Source organism: Rhodnius prolixus, unplaced genomic scaffold (genome assembly GCF_049639745.1).
Source record: "Rhodnius prolixus isolate KJV_2025 unplaced genomic scaffold, Rpr scaffold_6, whole genome shotgun sequence".
Classification (NCBI taxonomy): Eukaryota; Metazoa; Arthropoda; class Insecta; order Hemiptera; family Reduviidae; genus Rhodnius; species Rhodnius prolixus.
Window position 1 is genome coordinate 42505430 of NW_027411634.1, and position 19864 is coordinate 42525293.

The following is a 19864-nucleotide window of genomic DNA, read 5'->3' on the forward strand; positions in this document are numbered from 1 at the left end:
GCTGTCTTGATTCAGATGGCTTTGGTAGCCCATATTAACGCACTAAAGGAAGTGTCTATGGCTAAAAATATTTTCTATTGACTAATTATTTTTATCGATCAGTTTTCCCCGTTTAGGACGGCGATCAAACGGGACCCAGATTCTTGTGATCCCCTTTTTTCTTTTTTACCTTTGGCCAGATTATTAACGCTCCCGTTATTTCCCAATCACTCAATGGAGTGTACGTACGTTTAGTCTATCCAAAATTATCGACAACAGTTTAGTACAACCGCGTAAACCATACTACGTAAACAAATCCATTCACAAATTCTACAGTCAATCAGTTTCTGAAAATTTTTGAATTTTCAGTCATTATAAATCTCTTGTGTGAACGTTCACGTCACTTCCTGTTTATAGCTATGTATCTTTTATATTTCTTGCAGACCTCGACTTTTTCTCCAATCGTTTGGTTGCTTCAGAATAATAATACAAGTGGTAGGACGACTGAATTTGTGAGGAACAGAAATTAAAGTGACGAGTTGATGAATATGAAAGCTATAATTAAGACTATATTCTAAGTCTGCATATAATCACGTGTCCAAGTATCCTGCTACTGTCCAGCTCTCCCATAAGACTCTTCCTTAAGGATGAGAGGTACCCTTACCACTTGCTTTAGAACCTTAAGAATTACAGTCAGCGCAATAATGCGAGTGTTCTGATAACTGATATTTTAGATTCAGGAATTCTCTAAACGTGTATTATTCCTGTTACCCTGCTTGGAAATAGTAAAAATGATTGAAAAGAGAACAGTATTATAACCTTCCACTTTTGCAAAATCGGCAATGGCAACAGCTGTATAGCAGAAAGTAACCCTCTCCAAACTAAGAAATGACAACAATTATGCAGGGCAGTTTACTTACTTTTAGTGTCTCTATGCAACTAAATTGCCCAGGATCCACAATAATTAGCGAGATGACGGTGATGAGGGGCGAGGAAACAATTTGGCGGCACTTTAGTAATGTAAGCGTTTCTCATGGAAAGGTAGTTAGTGAGTTCTAATTGTAGAGAGCGCCTCGGTCAGATTGCCACCTTGAACCGACCATAAAAGGCTCACTTTACAAAGAGTAATAACAGTTAGTGAAAGGTTACACGGGAGTTGGTAGCCTAAACTACCAGCTGGCTTGCTAACATTACCGGCGTACGTTCAACACAGCTGACAAGTTTAGTACCAGAATACTAGTTCGGTATGTGGCTCTGAAATGACGACTGTAAAGTGTAATTTGGAACGACCACATCTACCAACCACATCTCGAAGAAGTTGAATTCTTTGGAAGACCGAATTTTAGTCCAACCAAGCATGAACATAATCAGAGTTTGGTACTGAGACAAAATCCATTCTCTGCATACTCACATCTTGACGCAATTTATGCTAATGAATTTAAAACTTAGAACCTCCCTCCACTCAAAATTCCAGTGAATACATGTTCCCCCATATCAAACGAAAGTAACAGCCATATGATACGTTAAACATTTTAACATTAAATCCCGCTCTAATTCTTAACATTTCTTTTCGTATATCTGAAACTTTTATGCTATTTCACTGTTGAATAATGTGTGGTCAAGAACGTGGTGTTGTGAGTGGGAGATCGCCAAATCGAATCCTGCGTATGGCTAAGTTTTTATTTGTTAGAAAAAAAAATTGTTTACAGAAAAGTATGAGTTTACGTCTCCGCCCACGTCACCTAACTGGTTGTTGGACGTTAAGCCACGCCTGAAAATATTGGCGATTACTTTTACTTTAATGCCTATTTATTGTCCTTACATAGAAACAACATTAACAGAAGGATGAAAAAATAATTGCCATTTCAGTTGAGTAAATTTATTTTGCCGAACTTTCGACCTAGGGTCATCTTCAGGGCCAGTTTACAAAGTAATATTTTTACATTACAGGGTTGGTGTGTCTTCTGTCTTGTCTGTTCATGGACTGAGTGTGTGTGCATGAACAGACAAGACAGAAGACACACCAACCGTGTAATGTAAAAATATTACTTTGTAAACTAGCCCTGAAGATGACCCCTAGTCCCTAGGTCGAAAGTTCGGCAAAATAAATTTACTCGACTGAAATGGCAATTATTTTTTCATCCTATTGAAACTATGAATCAGTCGCCAAACAACAATGAACAACAATTAACACTAGAGTTACAACTGTGTAAAGTAAAATAGGTTGTAAAATAATTCAATCGTTTAACGTCGCTCTAAACTTACGTCCCAATGTGCTAGCTTCTTATTGCTCTTCTGCAATGCTGTTGAATTGAAGACTATTTCAAGATCTGCAAGTGAGACAACAAAGAAGTTGTTGAAATAGTTGAAATCTCACTCGAAATGTACAAACCCTAAATTTCTGTACCTCTGAACTGTTCGATCTTTTAATGACTTTCAGAGCAGTCTGAAATCTATTTGTGAGATTTATATCTCACAATTATTTCCAGAATTATGAGCCGTCGAAATTTTCATAACTTTTATCTCCGTTTACAATGTGAGTCAGACTAATACCTTGCTTCTTGTGCTTCTCGGTCTGGTAGGAGTTTTGGCTGAATTGAAGACTGTTTGGGTATCTTAACGTCAGATACGTATCAACATGAGGCATGCTAATAATTTTGGAAATCACCCTATTCTTTAAAACCAAAATGTAATGGCATCTGTCACTTTTATTAGTATCTTTTACTCTGGAATGTGCGCATTTAATGGCACTGTTGGCGAATCGGGTATCAAAACTGCCGAAACGGAAGTCGTTTTGGGAGTAATAGAAACGTTTATTACCAGTGGAAACTCAATAACACGATCGCAGCACTACCTCTTTGTAGATGAAAGAGAGTATTGTGGTTGTAAAATTGATCAATTCAAAATAATTATTCAGATTGTGATGGTGATGTAATTTAAATTGTACAATAGTTCGCAGCTGACTGGCTCCATTTATGACTTTTTAGCAAGGCCGACCTGTCAATACTGCATTATGGCCACATCTCATCTCTAATTCACCGACATTTTGTACTGCGGTCTGACAAGGGTACCTCCTCCAAACTCTGCTTTTATTGGTTCGCAGAAATTATGTAATTTTTTTTGTCGGTTTCTTTTTTTGCCGTTTTTAGGTCAAGATAATTTTCATTTTATCGCTAAAACTCTAATTCCGTACAACTGCTAGAAACAATTTTCTCTCGCTAAAACAATCATTGGAATCGTATTTCAAAGAAAAAAAAAATCGATACTTGTGAATTTTAATCTCAGAGTTTGGGGGGGGGGACAGTTTAGCCACATCGTTTTTTTTTTTAATTGGAAATAGATGAAGTCAAATATTTAACTATTTAAAGAACTTCGTACTTTAGCTGAATTCAAACTCAAGAATCTTATTTGAAACAACTTTCTAAGAAGTCGATTCTAGAAATCGATTTTATTAGTCCAAGAAATGTTCTTTACAATAATCAAAGTATGACTGTAATTCTGTAAACTCCAAAATTATGTCCATAGTTTACTTGAAAACTAAACATAGCCTGGAAACTCTTGCTTCATGGAAACCAGTAGCTTTAGAGAATTTGTCAGTTTTGAACTGGGTCATTGTATTGTGGAAACTGGAAGCCATCAATGTAGTTTCAACTTTTTACATTTACAGGGTCCTGGTTTCTTGAGGAAGTTTCTTAACATTATTTTGGTAGTCATTTCACTGGGAAACATATCCGACTTATCTTATTTCCAGTTGTTACTGCAAGAATGTTTGTCGTTTCTTAGTTCTATGTTTCGCCCACTGCGATCTGCATCATTTTCTTCAAATAAGAAAAGTCGTGGCACTGTCAAGGTTAAATTTTCCTTGAATTGCATTTTGGACACGGTACATAAAATATAAAGATTGGCGATCCTGAGTTGGAGCTCCGAAAACGGTTTCCACTTTGGTCCTGGGCCTTCTAACTGTAAATGATTTCTATGGCGAATTTTAAAAGTTGCCCCACTAATGGAATTTGCTCAAAATTTGGGGCTACAACAAAAATCCTATAATACCATTAATGGATTTGCTCAGGGTGCCCTATACAGCATTTAATGTCCTGCAGGGGGAAGCCCACAATGCAGGCTCTTCTCCCAAGTCATTGAACATAAAATTAATGGAATTCTGGATCGTCTGGTTTAAGTTGAAAGTAAGTTTCCTCTACGATAACACTCTACAGTATTGCGCATAGATAGAAAGAGTTTGAGGGGGTGAAAGTAGAGGAAGCTAAAGGTTGCGGAAGTGCCGTGGGGTGTAGACTAGCGCACGGCTGGTAATTACCTGTACGCATGCCTGGCGGGCCACGTGTACCAGAAGAAAGGCCGTAGCGATCCATCCGCAGCGATCTATCAGAGCAAGTAATCAACTACAAACTGAATAAAGCATGAAATAAAGACTCCGGTGTGTACACTAACACCACGATCTCTGCTCTTTCCCAAGCTGTATGCATTATTTCCAAACTTGGAAGCTTGATATACGCACCGTCCCAATAACTTTCATTTAAATAATTTTTCTAAGAATATTCTTGCGCTGAAGTTCTGAGCAGGGAGAGGTTTCGAACTAAAATCCTTAATGCTAATATTGAATTAAGTCAATTGGAACTAAATACGTTTCCAAATGCCAATTTGAAGAATAGTACGAGTTAGAATCCGAGGAACAACAGGAGAAAGTAGTTTTTGCAACAGAGTTTGGTTTTTACCCTTGTAACGGAAAGCAAATCAGGAGCGCAGATGGTCCATTTTGAATTTTCGCAGCAATGCACGGTTTGCTGCACTTGGAAAACTTGTTAGTACATATTGCTCTCAGTGTCAGTCTGTGCAATGGGTTCTGAAAGCGGAAATCGCATAAAGATCTAACCGGAAACATTAAGTTATGTTTCCGGTTAGATCTTTATGCGATTTTGTGACCATAGGATGAATAATAAATTTTGGATTAAATTGATGAATCAAAAGTCGCTCTCCATACTGAGATCTTAAAAACGAATTCACGTTTGGGTTTTTTTTTGGAACACTTTTCCAGATAGTTCTATTCCTGCGATGTTCTCGGGTTAGGTTCTTAGAGAATTTAGCTCTTCACCAGCACTGTTTCATTATGTTGTACAGTTCTAACACCTGAAGAATTATTTAAGAGTGTGAAATGTCTAACCAAAATTCCGAGTGGGAAGATTATCGGGACACCTGAAGTGCGGCTCTACAGAATAGTTTTTTCATTTTTCTTATAATTATATCGTGATTCCCAGTGTTTCTTCTGTGCTTGGACACAGGTAAGTTGGGGCTTTCTATAAACTAGCACAATATTGAGATCAACTTTCTTTTTAGTAGGAATTCCAAGTTCCAAGACAATTCAATTACGTAAATTGCCGTCTGCACATAACCTATTACCGGCTTTATCACCAAACCATGTTGAATAATGTATCACAAACTTTATTAATGAGAATTTGATAATCGTCAACGGAGATAATATGGCCACTAATACTACATCTGGGGCAACGAATGCTGATAACAGTGATGTGTTTAGTGTAACCTACCTCAGTGTAACACTACCGACGACAATAGCAGACAGGGCACTGTCGCTGACCCATGAAATGTAACATGGACGGCCTTGATTGACGTGAAACACCATCTAGACATTTCCTCTCTTAACGTGTGTGACGAAGTTTGTATTCATGAAGGAGAGGCGTCATTGTTTGGTCCACTTACATCATCATTCGAACATATCGATCGTACGCCCAGTCCGTAACTCTGCTACCAAATGTATCAAATTGAAGAGGGATACTTACTAGACCTCAGACTTGTAGTAAGAGATGTTTGTCTGCTTGTTCACACCACATGATTAAAATCTGTATTTCCGGTAGAAATAGTTCACAGAAACTATGAGGCAATCGCCAGACTGCGATAAAGCTTAGTGATTGGCCAGCCAGCTTCATGTGGGTACAAGAAGCTAGATAAGAGTTGGCAGAGTGTCAGTTGGCTGGCACTGAAGTCAACTAATGCTCACATGCCACACGCCAGATAAATGGCAGCATGCCTGACGAGTTTCTATCGCCATTCCAGCGCCTCTTTAACGCCTAATAACTCTCTTAACTGCAAGCAATTACATGAGATTGGCCAACTTAAACTGTTCGCCATGCAAATGCCTTCTTAATGAAACATAACTACAGACTTGAAACTTTTATATGAACCCCAGTAGTTTGTCTAGGATAATGTATGTAAGACGGTTTTTGAAACAGATTTTATTATTCTGAAAAGAATACAATTTTACAATTTTAATAATACAATACAAAGAAATATAAGACATAAATAATTAGAACAATATATTACCTGAAAAGAATAATTAAATTTACCTACTAGTTAATATTTAGCGGTCTCTGAACGCTGTGTAAACACTCCAAAGTAATGCTTAACCTTCCCAGTCTGTAACCTAACATTCAGGTTGTGTAGAGTTGTCGTCAGCACCCTCTGATGGTAATTTTACATGGGTAATCCATTTCTTACCTTTCATCAGATGGAAGTGTTGCAGTTGGACAAATTTGCCCAAATAGAGTTTTCCACAGCAGAATCTGCGCGAGAAAATGCAGTGACCACTCACACGACTATTCATTACTTCTCTATATTCTAACTCGAAACATTTCGTTCAAAATTGAAATTTTAAAATCATATTTAGTTTTTCCTGTTCTTCCATTACTTTTGACATTCTATATTACTTCGCACCAACTCTTTTGGAAACATATTTTACATTTTGAAGCAACCAGATTTAGATCGAAAGTGAATATCGTGACATCTGCGCTCTTTTAAAATATTGAGTTGTACAAAATGGTTCTAGAGAACACATACTATATCGGTATCCGTTTTAATGAGTTCCTTACTAAACATTCATCTTGGATTACCCGCTGATGACTGCTCCCGGCAAAAACTCGAGATGCTGCGCATGTACCATTTCTATAGAACTAACTCATTTATCTCATTTTTTTTTTTTAAATCAGTAATCAAACTGAAGATGAAGTTGAATTTAAAAAAAAAAAGTTCTTGAATCCAAGATTGAAGCGCCACTGGTGCGGAACAGAAAAAGGTGGAGACATCTTGTAGTTTGTCTCTTCAGTGAACACAGCTCAATCAAGAGGGCAGAGAAAAAAAAAGTCCGATTTTCCGGCTTAGTTCCTAATCTAGAAATATTGTGACGTAGATGGAAACGTGGGCAGAGTTATTTCCCTCCGCTTGACTGGATCCGGGCAAATTCAATAAGAAATATCGATCCTAATCAAAACTATTTAGATTCGTTCCGGTTCCTCTGATTCCCTTCGTGACGCAAATCAAATGAGATCACCCTCGTGACACCAGTTTTTTGCTTTTCTCAAACATACCAGGCACACCCTACAACCTGCAGATTAAGATTTGAGTGATATCACAGTATCGGGAGGGTTCTCCGCCATATCTGAATCTTCCTTGGAGGCTGACATCCCAGCCCGATTGGAATGAGTTCCCGCTATCTCCCCACAGAATCTGCACTTCCTTGTGCACCGCATCCTCTGAGAAAATCCATCACCAGCCCAAGCCTTTTCTTGTTGTTCAACTCTATTTTAAATTAGAGCATTTCAAATACAATTTACGAAGAATCTAAGTGTCAACGTGATTGATCGATAGCTCACAGTTCGAGATGATAGTCCAGCCAAACAAATCCTATTAATTCAAACTGCTGGACTGGAAATAGAAAGAAGAGAATTTGAGCTAAGTTTGTTTTTGATTTGGAATTTCCAACTCCAAGTAATATATTTCGTGGCGCTTCACCACGATTAGAGCGGGCGAGGTACTGGATATTGCACAACATATTGGAACTGGGAGCCAGCTGTGACTTCATCCCCAATTTCCCCATTGAGGTGACATCACAGCAAGTTTGGGGTGTCCCTAGATCAAGTGGCTTGTACATATCCTGAAGAAAAAATAAATGGTTCTCTTCATTCCTGCCCCTCCTCCACAAATGGGCGCATAATTGCAATACTTCCCCCATTCAGTAGTAAGTGCTACAGAACTACACCGGACAAAAGATAGATTTGGGGCTCCAAAAATAGTTTTAAAACAGAAAATTTTCTTTTGTTTAAAAAGGTGAAAATTAAGCAGTAGTGAAATTCTGTGTTTCAAAGCATTTGTTTTTCTTCTGTTCCTCCAATTTTAGTTCCAAACACTTAGTCTAAAATGTTTCTAATGATCAGATCCCTTCCATGCTGTAGATTTCTGCAATACATTATTCTTCTACGTTTCGAGACATGAATTTTTTTAGATTCGAAAGTCAAAGGGTACCAAATCTAGTTCCAAATTTCTATTTATCTTTGCATATTATTTACCTATTTAACATGTATTGCGGTACTGGGTTCGATTCCCGGTCTTAGGCCTTGGATTTTATTTAATGGTTAATATTCTAATTTATAGTAAAGTATGTTTGTTAGTCCCCGCCATCCACGACACCTAATTGGTAATTGGTCGTAAAGCCCGCCTGAAATAATAGGCATTACTTTACTTTTACCTATTTACCTATACTCCCATTCATGTTTAGGATTAGCCACCAATAAACTGCCTGACCTTCTAACCCGACGGCGAGAAATCCATACAGTTGGAATAATTTTTTATATATGCACTTCTTTTTTTATAAGATTTTACAAAAAAGTTTTCAAATAAAAGTCACAGAACAGTTGTAGTTTTAATAGGTGGCAGAATAGTTGTGCTCTATTCTACAGGCTAACTAAAGATATTCACAGGAAAGATCGATAACTGCTTACAGACACATAAACACAAAGCGTGAAGAATAAATACATCGATGTAGACTTCCAAGAACGGTCGACTTGCCAACTAATCGAACATCTCTAGCCCATTTTTTTTTACCATTTCTCTACTTTGTTGTAACCTACTCGTGAGGTTACTCTCCTACAGTGGCTTTCAATTTCCGTTATGGGTGTAAGAGGAAGTAGCTTATGGCCTTTCCTGAATACCCTGAGTCTTGACGTCATCAGAGCTCCTCCTTTAGTTCCTGAAATACTCAACTTTGACTCAAGATAGGAAATCGCGCAGCACTTTTTGCTTACGATGTTTTAGCTCTTCTAAACTTAACTGTATGCATTTAACTTTATTCAACTGTACATTTATTGGCACATATTGTAGTGCACATTCTCTTCGTGAACTAAAGCGCCGGCGTACTAATCTATACAACCTGAAGTCTCTGTTTGATTTCAATACGGCACGAAAAGAAAAACCTCCGCATTTTTGCCACTCTTTATGCAAGTGAATGTTAGGGTTAAAGGGTAAGAATAAAAATAATAATAGTGTTTACACGAACAAACAACATAGTAAACAATAAGTTTTATATATTTTAATCATAGACAAAGTGAACACATTTTAAAATATTAAACTTAACCTAAAAGGCGAATACACAATCAGCTGCAACAGCTTATCCCTCCACACCCACATCAACCCCCACTCTCCCAGTTGTACCAACAACCAAGTCTTGCCGAAATTCTAAAATAATATTTTATTTCCTTAACAGTGAAGTTGAAGCTCACGCATTTCTCTCAATCGTCACAGCTTCCAACTCCCATTCATCATCAAACTTGATCATTTCTCAGTGATATTATGGACTTTGCAAAAACCGTGTGCATTATACCAAAATGACACATTAGAGAATGGCGCCTGGACCCTCTCTCCAGAATCCATTTCTGAGAAAACCTCCCAAAAAAGAAGTGAACAATTCATTTCGTAAATTGGTAGTTTTGGTTGTGGAATTGTGAATTGACGAAGTTAGAGTCTGATCTGATGTCAGGATCCAAGAAGACCGATGAGATAATTAGTTCACCGATCATACAGACTCACTCTGGCTATATTTCGAAACCTACTTTTTAGAACTCAGTGGAATGCAAAACTGGTATTCTCAGTAAAACCTCTCCATAAACAATTTGACGTAATCGTGGTATTTCTTTCTTACCTCTTTGTGGTGAAGAAGAAGTAAAAGTGAGTGTTTCGAGTTTGTAGATAGGTTTTGGTTGGCCAGGTTCGAAATCTTAGAAAGTAAAGTTCAGTTTAGAACTTGATAAGACATTACTCTGTTATCCCTGAAGCCTGAACTCTATAGGGAGTTGCTTGCAAAAGCTGCCGTGGACCCGCAGTATGGAACCTGCACATCCACTAGGCTTACTGGAGTCAAACTACCCCTCCTTCCCCCGTAAGGCTAACTTTTAATTGGTGAAGTTCCGGGTGGAAGCGCGGGGGATGGCCGACCGGGGAATTCGAGAGAAAATTCAGAGTAATTTCCGTCGAAGTCGGTTGAAAGCAGCACTGTTGCAGACTTCTGTGTTATTAGCTACAACGGTCATTGAAGTTTTGTTTGTAAAATGAATGTTCATCAGGCCAAAGGTTGTTTGAGTAAAGTCCCACGACACAATCTGCGCTCAACTTTTTTGTTGTAGTTGCTTCAAAACTTTTAAATCCGCTCCATTCCATTCCAAATTGTGTATAAATCGAGTATCTTTTTTTTTGCTTTAATTTTTCTACAATATATCAAAAGGCACAAAGTAAAGTCACAAAATAACCATGGCTCAGTAAAGTCAATACTCCAGTTGGTAATTTTCTGGAAAAGCCTCTTGCTCTATTATCCACCTCAAATCGATTACATCGACTTTTTTGTTTTAGTTTCGCTGCCCAACTCTTGACAGATTGACAGACTCACGCATAATATACAATCAACAGACATTTACACAAATCGATTTTTTTAATATTATTTCTTCGCACTTTGTGAACCTTAAATCGGAAGTTCCTGACATAAAAAAAGAAATACTGAAAATCGATAGCCACCATGCATGAATTACTTTCGCTCTACTTCACCTCCTTATTTGAGGCTACTATGAGTTTAATGGGTATGCTATCGATAACGAGGTTAGATGTACAGAGATCGATAATATTGTTGATTTTATTCATCGTAGCAAACAAGTTTTTTTTGGGGGGGTGGTTCAGCAAGTACAGTGTGAGACGGGAACACAATTAAAATCGATTTTTTTTACAACAAACTAAATAATCTAACTCTATTGATGTGTGGGAATCAGAAACCGGTCAGGAATGCAAAAAAATAAACCGAACTAAGACTGAGCTCACCTCAAAAGATTATTCTTCCAGATAAATAATTAACGGAATAGCTAATTTTGACTAAATTTAATTGCCGTATAAAGACCGTTCGGGAAATTGCCGTGTTAAAAGGGTCCGGCGCTGAGCCCTTATTACTTTTAATAAATAACTTAAGTCAGCTGGCGGCTCCATTAAATTTAAGTGTTTAATCATAGTTTTATGATGAGTTAGTTCGTGGTTGTGCTAGTAGAGCGCAGTGTGGTGAAAGGAGAGATCATGAAGTGGCGAGAAGTGCCGCCCCAAAGATGGTGGTAGAACCGCAGTCTCTATTTGGACGTCGGCCAACAAGGTATACTGGTGTGGCAGCGTCCCCTTAATTGTGCCGCCGCTAAGTGTGGTAGCGTCCTCACTTCCTTGCTAACTAACTAACTAACTATCCAACTAATTGTGCCCAACATACTTGTCCACAACACTACCTTGGTGTTCTCAGGTGTTCCTGCTAACTTATCTTTAATCCAAAAAAATTTTAAAGTTCATCTAAAGAAATAAGTCAGTGAAGAATTCTTCTCCGAGTTTTCCCTGTAATTCGTGATCAACTGATTCTTGGGATGACCAATTCTTTCCTAGGGATACTTTTGACGTCCATCTGTTTAGAGCACTTTAGATTCTCAGAGGTCCTACAGGAATTTCCGCTCTCCCCTCACCGAAAAACAGCTTTCAACAGTTGATGCGACTAAGCTACTTAATTCGGTACCACTCGGCTGGCCAAAATTACAAGCATCGCTACTCCTCGGTCAAACAGATTTAAAAACAGAATCATGGATTCCCTAAAATATGGCCACAGGTAGCCCTGTACAGAATTCATTTTCCAGATCCTATGAATACTATTCAATCCTTGATTTCTCTTGTAAATCTTCTTGTTTTTGCACGGTTCCTAGGGGACTTTAGGCAGCGTGCTCTCTAGACCCTGCCACTTCAGATGAATAATAATTTCACACACAGTGCAAACTACAAAAAAATATGTCAGGTGTTCTACAAATTAATTTTAACAATGGTGAAGACAAACTTATGGAAAGTGTAGCGTGGATAAATAATGTGCGATATTTCATGTTACCATGTGCACAAGGGTATAGAGGCGATAAATCATGATCCCGTGGGCCAGACCATAGCTGCTATTGTGCATGAATATTTCATGGTTAACATGTCTGTAGAATGTTCCCGTTTTTCACAATGGTTGCTTCTTTTTTTTTTTTATTTCTTCGCAAATATCTCTTTAAAATATGGAGTTGGTGTCGTCACTGAAAGAGAGGAAGTGACGCGCTATGTGAACAGGAAGTGCCCTATCGAGACATAATGTTCACAGTTCTACTAAAAACCAGTTTAAACTGGCAATATTTTGGATCCATTGAATTCTGGTCTATCGAAATTTGCTTCAGTCTTGGATCTTTTTTGGGAATTCTGTCCGATCTTATGGAAGAAACAGTAGCGATTTAATACCACGAATAAGATGAAGTTGAGGAATATACATATTTCATATTACGAAGCTATGATAGTATTTAACGTCCAACTGAACTGCAATACACGGTTAAGAGAGATTCAAAAAGTTAGTAAAATATTAAGGAGAAAGCCGAGCTAAGAAAGGTGAGATGATGATGGATTAGAGATGTTAGCGGAAGTTGGCAGAGTTGTCACCTTCTTCAGAGTTGGCAGCATTGACGTTTTGGCGCCGTGAGCTAGTTTCATTGACGGCGAACCTGTACTCCCAGTTCTTCTACTTTTCAATGGATGACCATTGCTTAGATCACAGTGGCTAATTACCAAATCTCATGTTTACAGGGTCTCCGTGATAATTCTACGGACGCATGCGAGGAACACGACCCGTGTCAACATGGCGGCATCTGCATATCCACGGATTCAGGGCCGATCTGTGAATGCAGGAATCTAGACTATGAAGGCATCTTCTGTGAAAAAGGTGAGCTGGCCAGTTTTTTGTTTAACTCAAGACTAAATAAAAAAATAATAAAAAATGCAAACTGTTGATGCCCCATTCTGATGCGATTCTAACAGCTTAACAATACCCCAAACATGCCCAACGGTATCCATAATATTCTATTCCATTTTCAGCAACATTTTTTGGAGAGAGAGAGAGAGAGAGAGAGAGAATTATTTTGAGAATATCTCGAAAATCGATTTCACTCGCTAAGATGAATATCAGTTCACCAGAAGTACCACTTGGCGCAATTGAGTTTTCCGATTTTTTCGAAAATCGATTTTCTTTAAACTTTGAACACGTAAATCTGTGACGTATATTTTAAAACTATTTTATGGAGTGATATTTTAGGTTTTCGGAGTTTTTACGGTGTAGAAAAGAAGCTGGTTCTAAATAAACTAATGTGTCTCTTCAGTACGAATCAGTAAAAAATATACTATTTACATTTACATTTGGAAATAAGCATTTTAGGCTTATCTCTTGATTAGAATCTCCTTCTAAAGGAAGGTTGAACTTTCTTTGAGTTTCTGAAGGAGCTGTGACGTCACGCTTCTTTGAAAATCATTTCAAGAAATTTTAATTACGTAAAGTACAGGAAGAGAAAGTTCTTGCCACGCCTAACTTCCGTTTACTAAAAAGAGGAATATACTGGCAAAGAATTAGTATTACATTATTCTATAAATAGATTTAACTAGTTAAATTGAATTTTTTGTTTATAAAGTCCGTTCTTGAGTGGAAAAAAAAAAACACTATATTAGGCTAGCTATCGAGCAAGAATTGACTGTTTTTAACTCGGATGTGTCGGCGTAATTCTATTTGAAAGGATATACTGTAAATAGTGTCATAAATATCTTGGCACAACTCGCTGTGCGGGTGTGTTAAGCGCGTAAATAGCAGTAAATTTAAAGTTAAAGTAGAACTATAAGATAAATCTTCACTAAGATAGAGGTTGAAGGAAAATAGAGTGGTGTATCGATGCTGTAGATCGATCTAGATGCTCCACATTCATATAAACTCCTCGAATCTCCTTAGCAATATATCTAGCCCGAACTATAGGATAGGCGACGCCATTGTTCTCTCATTTAATATCCTTTATTAAAGTAATTTTGCCGCCTATTAAACTTATCCTTGCTGCTACCACCAATCGGAGGCAATAATTTCTGTAAAGCCAAACCCTCTTGGGAGGAGGCGGTCTGTTCTTCTCTGCAGGTGCGTCCTTCTGCACTAGAAGTCCTTCCGCACTCTGCCGGAGTCGCCGAGTATTGTTTTCTAAATAGTTTTTTTTTTGTTCTTTATTTCCGCTCACTTCTTGTAAAAGGTAGCATTGCGATCGTAAACATTTTCAATTTTCTTTCTATTTTCATCAGCTAGCCTAAAAAGAAGTTTCACTTTTCTATTTTCTCCAAACTGAATTGATCGATTTACTTTAAAATTTGTATCTTCAGCCTACTCATTCTTCCAGGTATTTAGATCAAGCGAAAGGCCGATTGGTTAAAGGAGAGGTTCGTAAAACTAAGAAGTAGTATTGTGGTAATGGGTTCAATTACCTGTCTAGGCCTTGAATTTTATTTAATGATTGATATGAATAATTTGTAGTGAAATAAGTTTGCTAGTCGCCTCCTTCCACAACATCTGATCGGTGTCAGGCATTACTTTACCTTTATTTTTACTTTAGATTAAGGGAATTCTGAGTAATACACCAATTTCTTTTAAGCCCCATTTCTATTTAATATACGGTCCTAAGTTCTACATATTATAAAGAAAGGTAAAAGACTATTCTAAATTCCTCGTAACACACCAGGTTATCTTGTACGATTGGAGACTGGACGGTTAAGGATTCATTATGCTATAGTTAAATCTGCTCTTAATCTGATGTTAAAAATTGTAAACCTTAATTCTCAGAACTATTCTAAATTGTGTATTTCTCAGTTAGTTTTATTTAATGATAAATCTAATTATAAACTAAAGTATAATTGGTATTCGCAACTGTCAAATTTATTGCTAAATGTAAATCTAGAAAATGTAAACGATTTGGTATCCTTTATAAAAGATAAGTCCCAAGTTCGCACGCTGTTATAGAAGTACGAGGGGGTACCAAAAAAAAACCGGAATTATTTTTTAAAAGCTATTTATTTACAAATTTTTTACAGAACAACCTTATCCCCTTCAAAATACTATCCATTACAACTAATACATTTGTCCCACCGGTGCTTCCACTGTTCGAAACATTTTTTGTAGTCATCTTTAGAAATGGCTGACAGCTCCTTCTTCGTTTTTTTCTTGACCTCTTCAATGTTGTCAAATCGGTGACCTTTCATGCCCTTTTTCATGCGTGGAAATAAGAAAAAGTCGCACGGAGCCAGGTCAGGCGAGTAAGGTGCGTGGGGCAGCGGAACCATGCCATTTTTAGCCAAAAACTGTATAACAGAGATGGCTGTGTGTGCAGGTGCATTGTCGTGGTGGAAGAACCAGTCTCCTGTTTGCCACAAATCGGGTCTTTTTTGGCGAACACTATTGCGCAATCTTTTCAAAACTTCCAAATACAAGGTTTGATTGAGGTTTGACCTGGGGGGACAAACTCTGAATGGACTACGCCTTTGGCATCAAAAAAGCAAATCAGCATTGTTTTAATGTTTGACTTGACTTGACGACATTTTTTTGGTCGGGGTGAAGATGACGTCTTCCATTGGCTCGACTGTTGCTTTGTTTCTGGGTCATAACCATAGCACCATGACCCATCACCAGTAATGACCTTTGACAGAAAGTCTGGATCAGTTTCAAGCTGTTGTTTCAAAGCACATGTTTCAACTCGATGTTCTTTTTGATTGTCAGTCAGAACTCGAGGAACAAACTTGGCAGCAACCCTTTTCATCCCCAAATCTTCCGTTAAAATTCGCTGAACCGAGCTCCAAGATAACCCACTACTCTCTGACAGTTGATCAATTGTCAGTCGACGGTCTGTGAACACCAGCTCTCGAATTTTTTCAACATTTTCGCCGATTCGGGCAGTTGATGGACGTCCAGAACGAGGTTTGTCATCAATCGACATGTCGCCATTTTTAAACCGAGTAAACCACTCGTATACTTGAGTTTTTCCCATAGCGTCATCTTTGTAAGCTGTTTTCAACATTAAAACACTTTCAGCAGCATTTTTGCCGAGTAGAAAACAAAATTTCAGAGCTGCACGTTGTTCACTTAAACTTGCCATCATAAAAAACGAAAAAAGAACAAAACAGCGCTGGTAAAAACAATCACTGCAGATGAACAGAACAAGCCAGGCAGACAACACAGGCAGGACTGAACTGGCAAGGAATTGCGCTATACACGTCTAGCGGCAGAAATGCGTACTACATAAGCTCCATGCGCGGCTACGCAATTCCGGTTATTTTTGGGTACCCCCTCGTATAAAGAAAGTTTAATTTCCATGGATTATGACAAAATGTCCAATTCTAGTTTTCTTACTTTTACCAAAAACTCTTATCTTAATAAACAAATTATCATTTCATATTATTAGATTATTCTTTCAATTCAGAATGTCAGGGACCTTATGTACTGAAGTTTACTGTTAAAAATATTATATATAAATATAGATTCAAATAAATTTTGTATGGTTTGTAATGGAGGTCAGCATGAAAATATCGCTCATTTGTTTTTAGAATGTCCTGCATATAGCATTTATAGGCAAAGTTTAAACCTTGACAACAACAATTTAGCGAGAGAAATGGAAATATTAGCGAATGATTACTCTCATAGTAACATTCAGAGTGTAAAAATATGTTAAAAATATACTAATGTTGCGGTCATTTCTGTTCAATGAGTAATGTTTGAATTTAATTGTACGTTAGATCTTTATTATTTTGTTTGTATTTTTTGTACCAAGTTGTATTCATTGTTGTTGTTAAGGATAAAACCAACTCCTTTTGTTACAGGTTTATAACCTATAAAACAAATAAAAAATATAATAAAAATATAAAGAAAGGTTAGATGCATTAAAAAATTCCAATACATTCCAATTTGGACACCATTGGTTTCGCAAGTAGAAAGCAGTGAATAAATATTCGGTTGGAAGGTTATCAGAAAAGAAAGGTTAGATCAGCTGTGAAAATACCGCAGTGTTACCACCCTAACAGTATATTTTCTGTGCAAACATTGGAAATAGCAGACTGTATATCCGCACATAAATAAGAATACACCGGTGTTGCCAACCTACACATGTTTGTTGTGTAACCAGTAAACCAGTACGAACTTGTAGCAACGTAGATAAATAAAACAAGGTTTATGTTAGCCGACCCTGCTGTTGTTAATAAAATGAGAAAATAATTTAATACTAATGGAGAAAGCTCCCGCAAATCAGAATGAGCCCTTTGCCGAGGCGAGATTACCCAAGCCCAAGTATTTAATACGTACGAGTGATGTCAACATGGCGGCTATTAGGGCGTCCGCCCCCGACTCCTGAAGACTAATTTGGCCAAGCGTACACCATGCCGACGACGTGTACCACATGCACGCACACTAGCTAACCTCATTTCCCTTCTATTTCCCTTGTTATCTTCCACTTCCCGAACCATCCCCTCTCACTCCACACACAGGATTATTTCAATTTCCTTGTGATCCTTCTATAAATCTAGGGCGGATGATCCTTGTTCCTCAATCTCCACTTTTAATTCTTAATTTATCTTCTTATTCATTTCTTAATTTTCCCATTATTCTGTTTCTGTGTCGTAAATTCGATGGAGATAAGAAGTGAAAGTTAATAGGATTAATTTCCCTTGGAGTGCTTTTGTCAGGGCCGCTACTAGATCGTGATCCTAACTGAAAGTGTAAATCCTCTCTTTTCTCTACTAAAGGAAAGAATTTAAATCGAATTTTGGATTTATTTTCTCAGGAAACTTACGTTTTGAGAAGTTCTGTTTCCAAGAAAAATAGGGCCCAGCTCAAAGTGGGTGTACAGCTCAAATTTGTAATGTCGATTTGGTTCCGAAGCTGACACCGATGTAGTTTTTGTTGGAATCCGTTACCCGGAAGTGCGACATTACACAAAATAGACTCAACAGTTTTTTGAAACCTTCAGGAAACAGGTTCGGATCGACTTTATTTGAAGACGATATGTAACAAATAAACTACTTGGCAACTGTTTCGTATTTCGGAAACGGAAAAATGAATTTGGGATAGTGCAGAATCTATGAAGTTGAGGGTAAGTATTCGTGGGCTTGACTGTCTGTTCCAGTAGAAGGCGTTGAAACTTCGGAGTCCTCTTTGGAACTTAAAACGATTCCTCAAACATTATTATTATCACTTCCTTTTCCTGTCCTATCTGGGGGTTCCTCAGGGTTCTCATCTGGGGCCACTTCAAGATTCTCCTTTTTTTGCTATTTGCGGATGACCTTAAACACTTTTTGTCAATCTCATCCCCCCGCATGAATGTAGGGAACTTGCAAAAGGCATTGAATTCCCTTATCTCGTTGGTGCCTTGAGAACTGTTTAGATCTGAACTTGTCCAAGTGTAGTGTAATTTCCTTCACTAAGCAGCGTGGACCCCTATCTTACGCTGAACGGCACTTTGCTGGTTAGGGTATCGTCTCAGTAAAGGATTTGGGCATCATGTTCAATTGAAAATTGGATTTTATGGAGCACATGGATAGGATCAGAAGCAAATCTCGTACAAATGCTTGGGGTTTGTATTTAGGAACACGAGGGATTTCTCTGACAGCCGTTCTTATATCACATTATACGAGTCTTATATCACAGATTATACATCATCGTATAAATCCCTTGTTAATTTGCTAAGTGTCTTTGCACCGTTATTACTAATTAGAAGACCCTGAATGGATCCACTGATGAACAACAAAGTGACGACTGCCTAATAAATTAGCGATTTTGTTTGACATTCTTTTGTTGAGAATTGATTCAAGCGGAAGTTCTGGGATACAGTCTTTTATCATTGCGGAACTTTATTGAACTCAAAATGACATTAAATAAAAATTCGAAGTAAGTAGTGTTGTTTTGAGATTTCGGGTGCAGTTCCGGTACAATTTGTAAAATATTGTGTGCTCTAAGAACTTCGAACAGAACTAAAAATCCCCGATACGCTGAATGTGGGGCGCTTCAAACAAAGCGAACACTCGATCAGAGAATGTAGAAGGTAAAGTAGTCAGCCAATGGAGGCAGACCAGTGCCAACTTGATTGTATCCCGGAATCGCGGCAGACCGACCGACTGTTTGCGTTGACACTTTAATTTCCTGATGTGCAGGTACACCCCACCACTTGTCACGTGACATTGTCACACTTCTCAAGTTACTGTCTCACCAACCAGTTTCATTTCTCAGCTTCTGTGGTCGCGTTCGTTCACTCAGAGCAGCCATTTCCTCTCTCTGCTAAAAAAAAACTCTTTTTCAGTCTTTTCCGGTGAAAAATCAATTTCGGAAATTTGACAAGTACATCCGGTTACATTTAGAGGAAGTAACTAAGTTAAGCGAGCAATCAGTTGATAGGTTACTTCTGAATAACTGATTAACACTTAACATATGTTTTTATATAAAACAGGTTACATGACTAATGAAATTCCGGAAGAACTAGTATGATATATAAGAAGTGACGTCACTAGATTCTGCTAAAGGCCAGCTCTCGGGAGCTTCCCTCTAGTCATAAATCAGAAAATAAAATTCATATTCTTCAAACATTTAGGGCTACTTTTTCGAATAGATTTGTCACTATGGCAACAGCAAGAGAATGCGGTGAGATAGTTTAAATTTAGGAGCTGG

The 19864-nt window shown here is 37.8% G+C and overlaps 1 protein-coding gene across 1 annotated transcript in view; it reads left to right on the forward strand.

Annotated features, from left to right (window-relative positions):
* The window catches only part of Nrx-1 (Neurexin 1), an 88596-nt gene that overhangs the window by 29537 nt on the left and 39195 nt on the right, over window positions 1-19864 (forward strand). The window contains exon 3 of the mRNA XM_074141483.1: window positions 12949-13084. Within this exon, the coding sequence (XP_073997584.1) occupies window positions 12949-13084 (136 nt within the window). The remainder of the gene's footprint in view (window positions 1-12948; window positions 13085-19864) is intronic.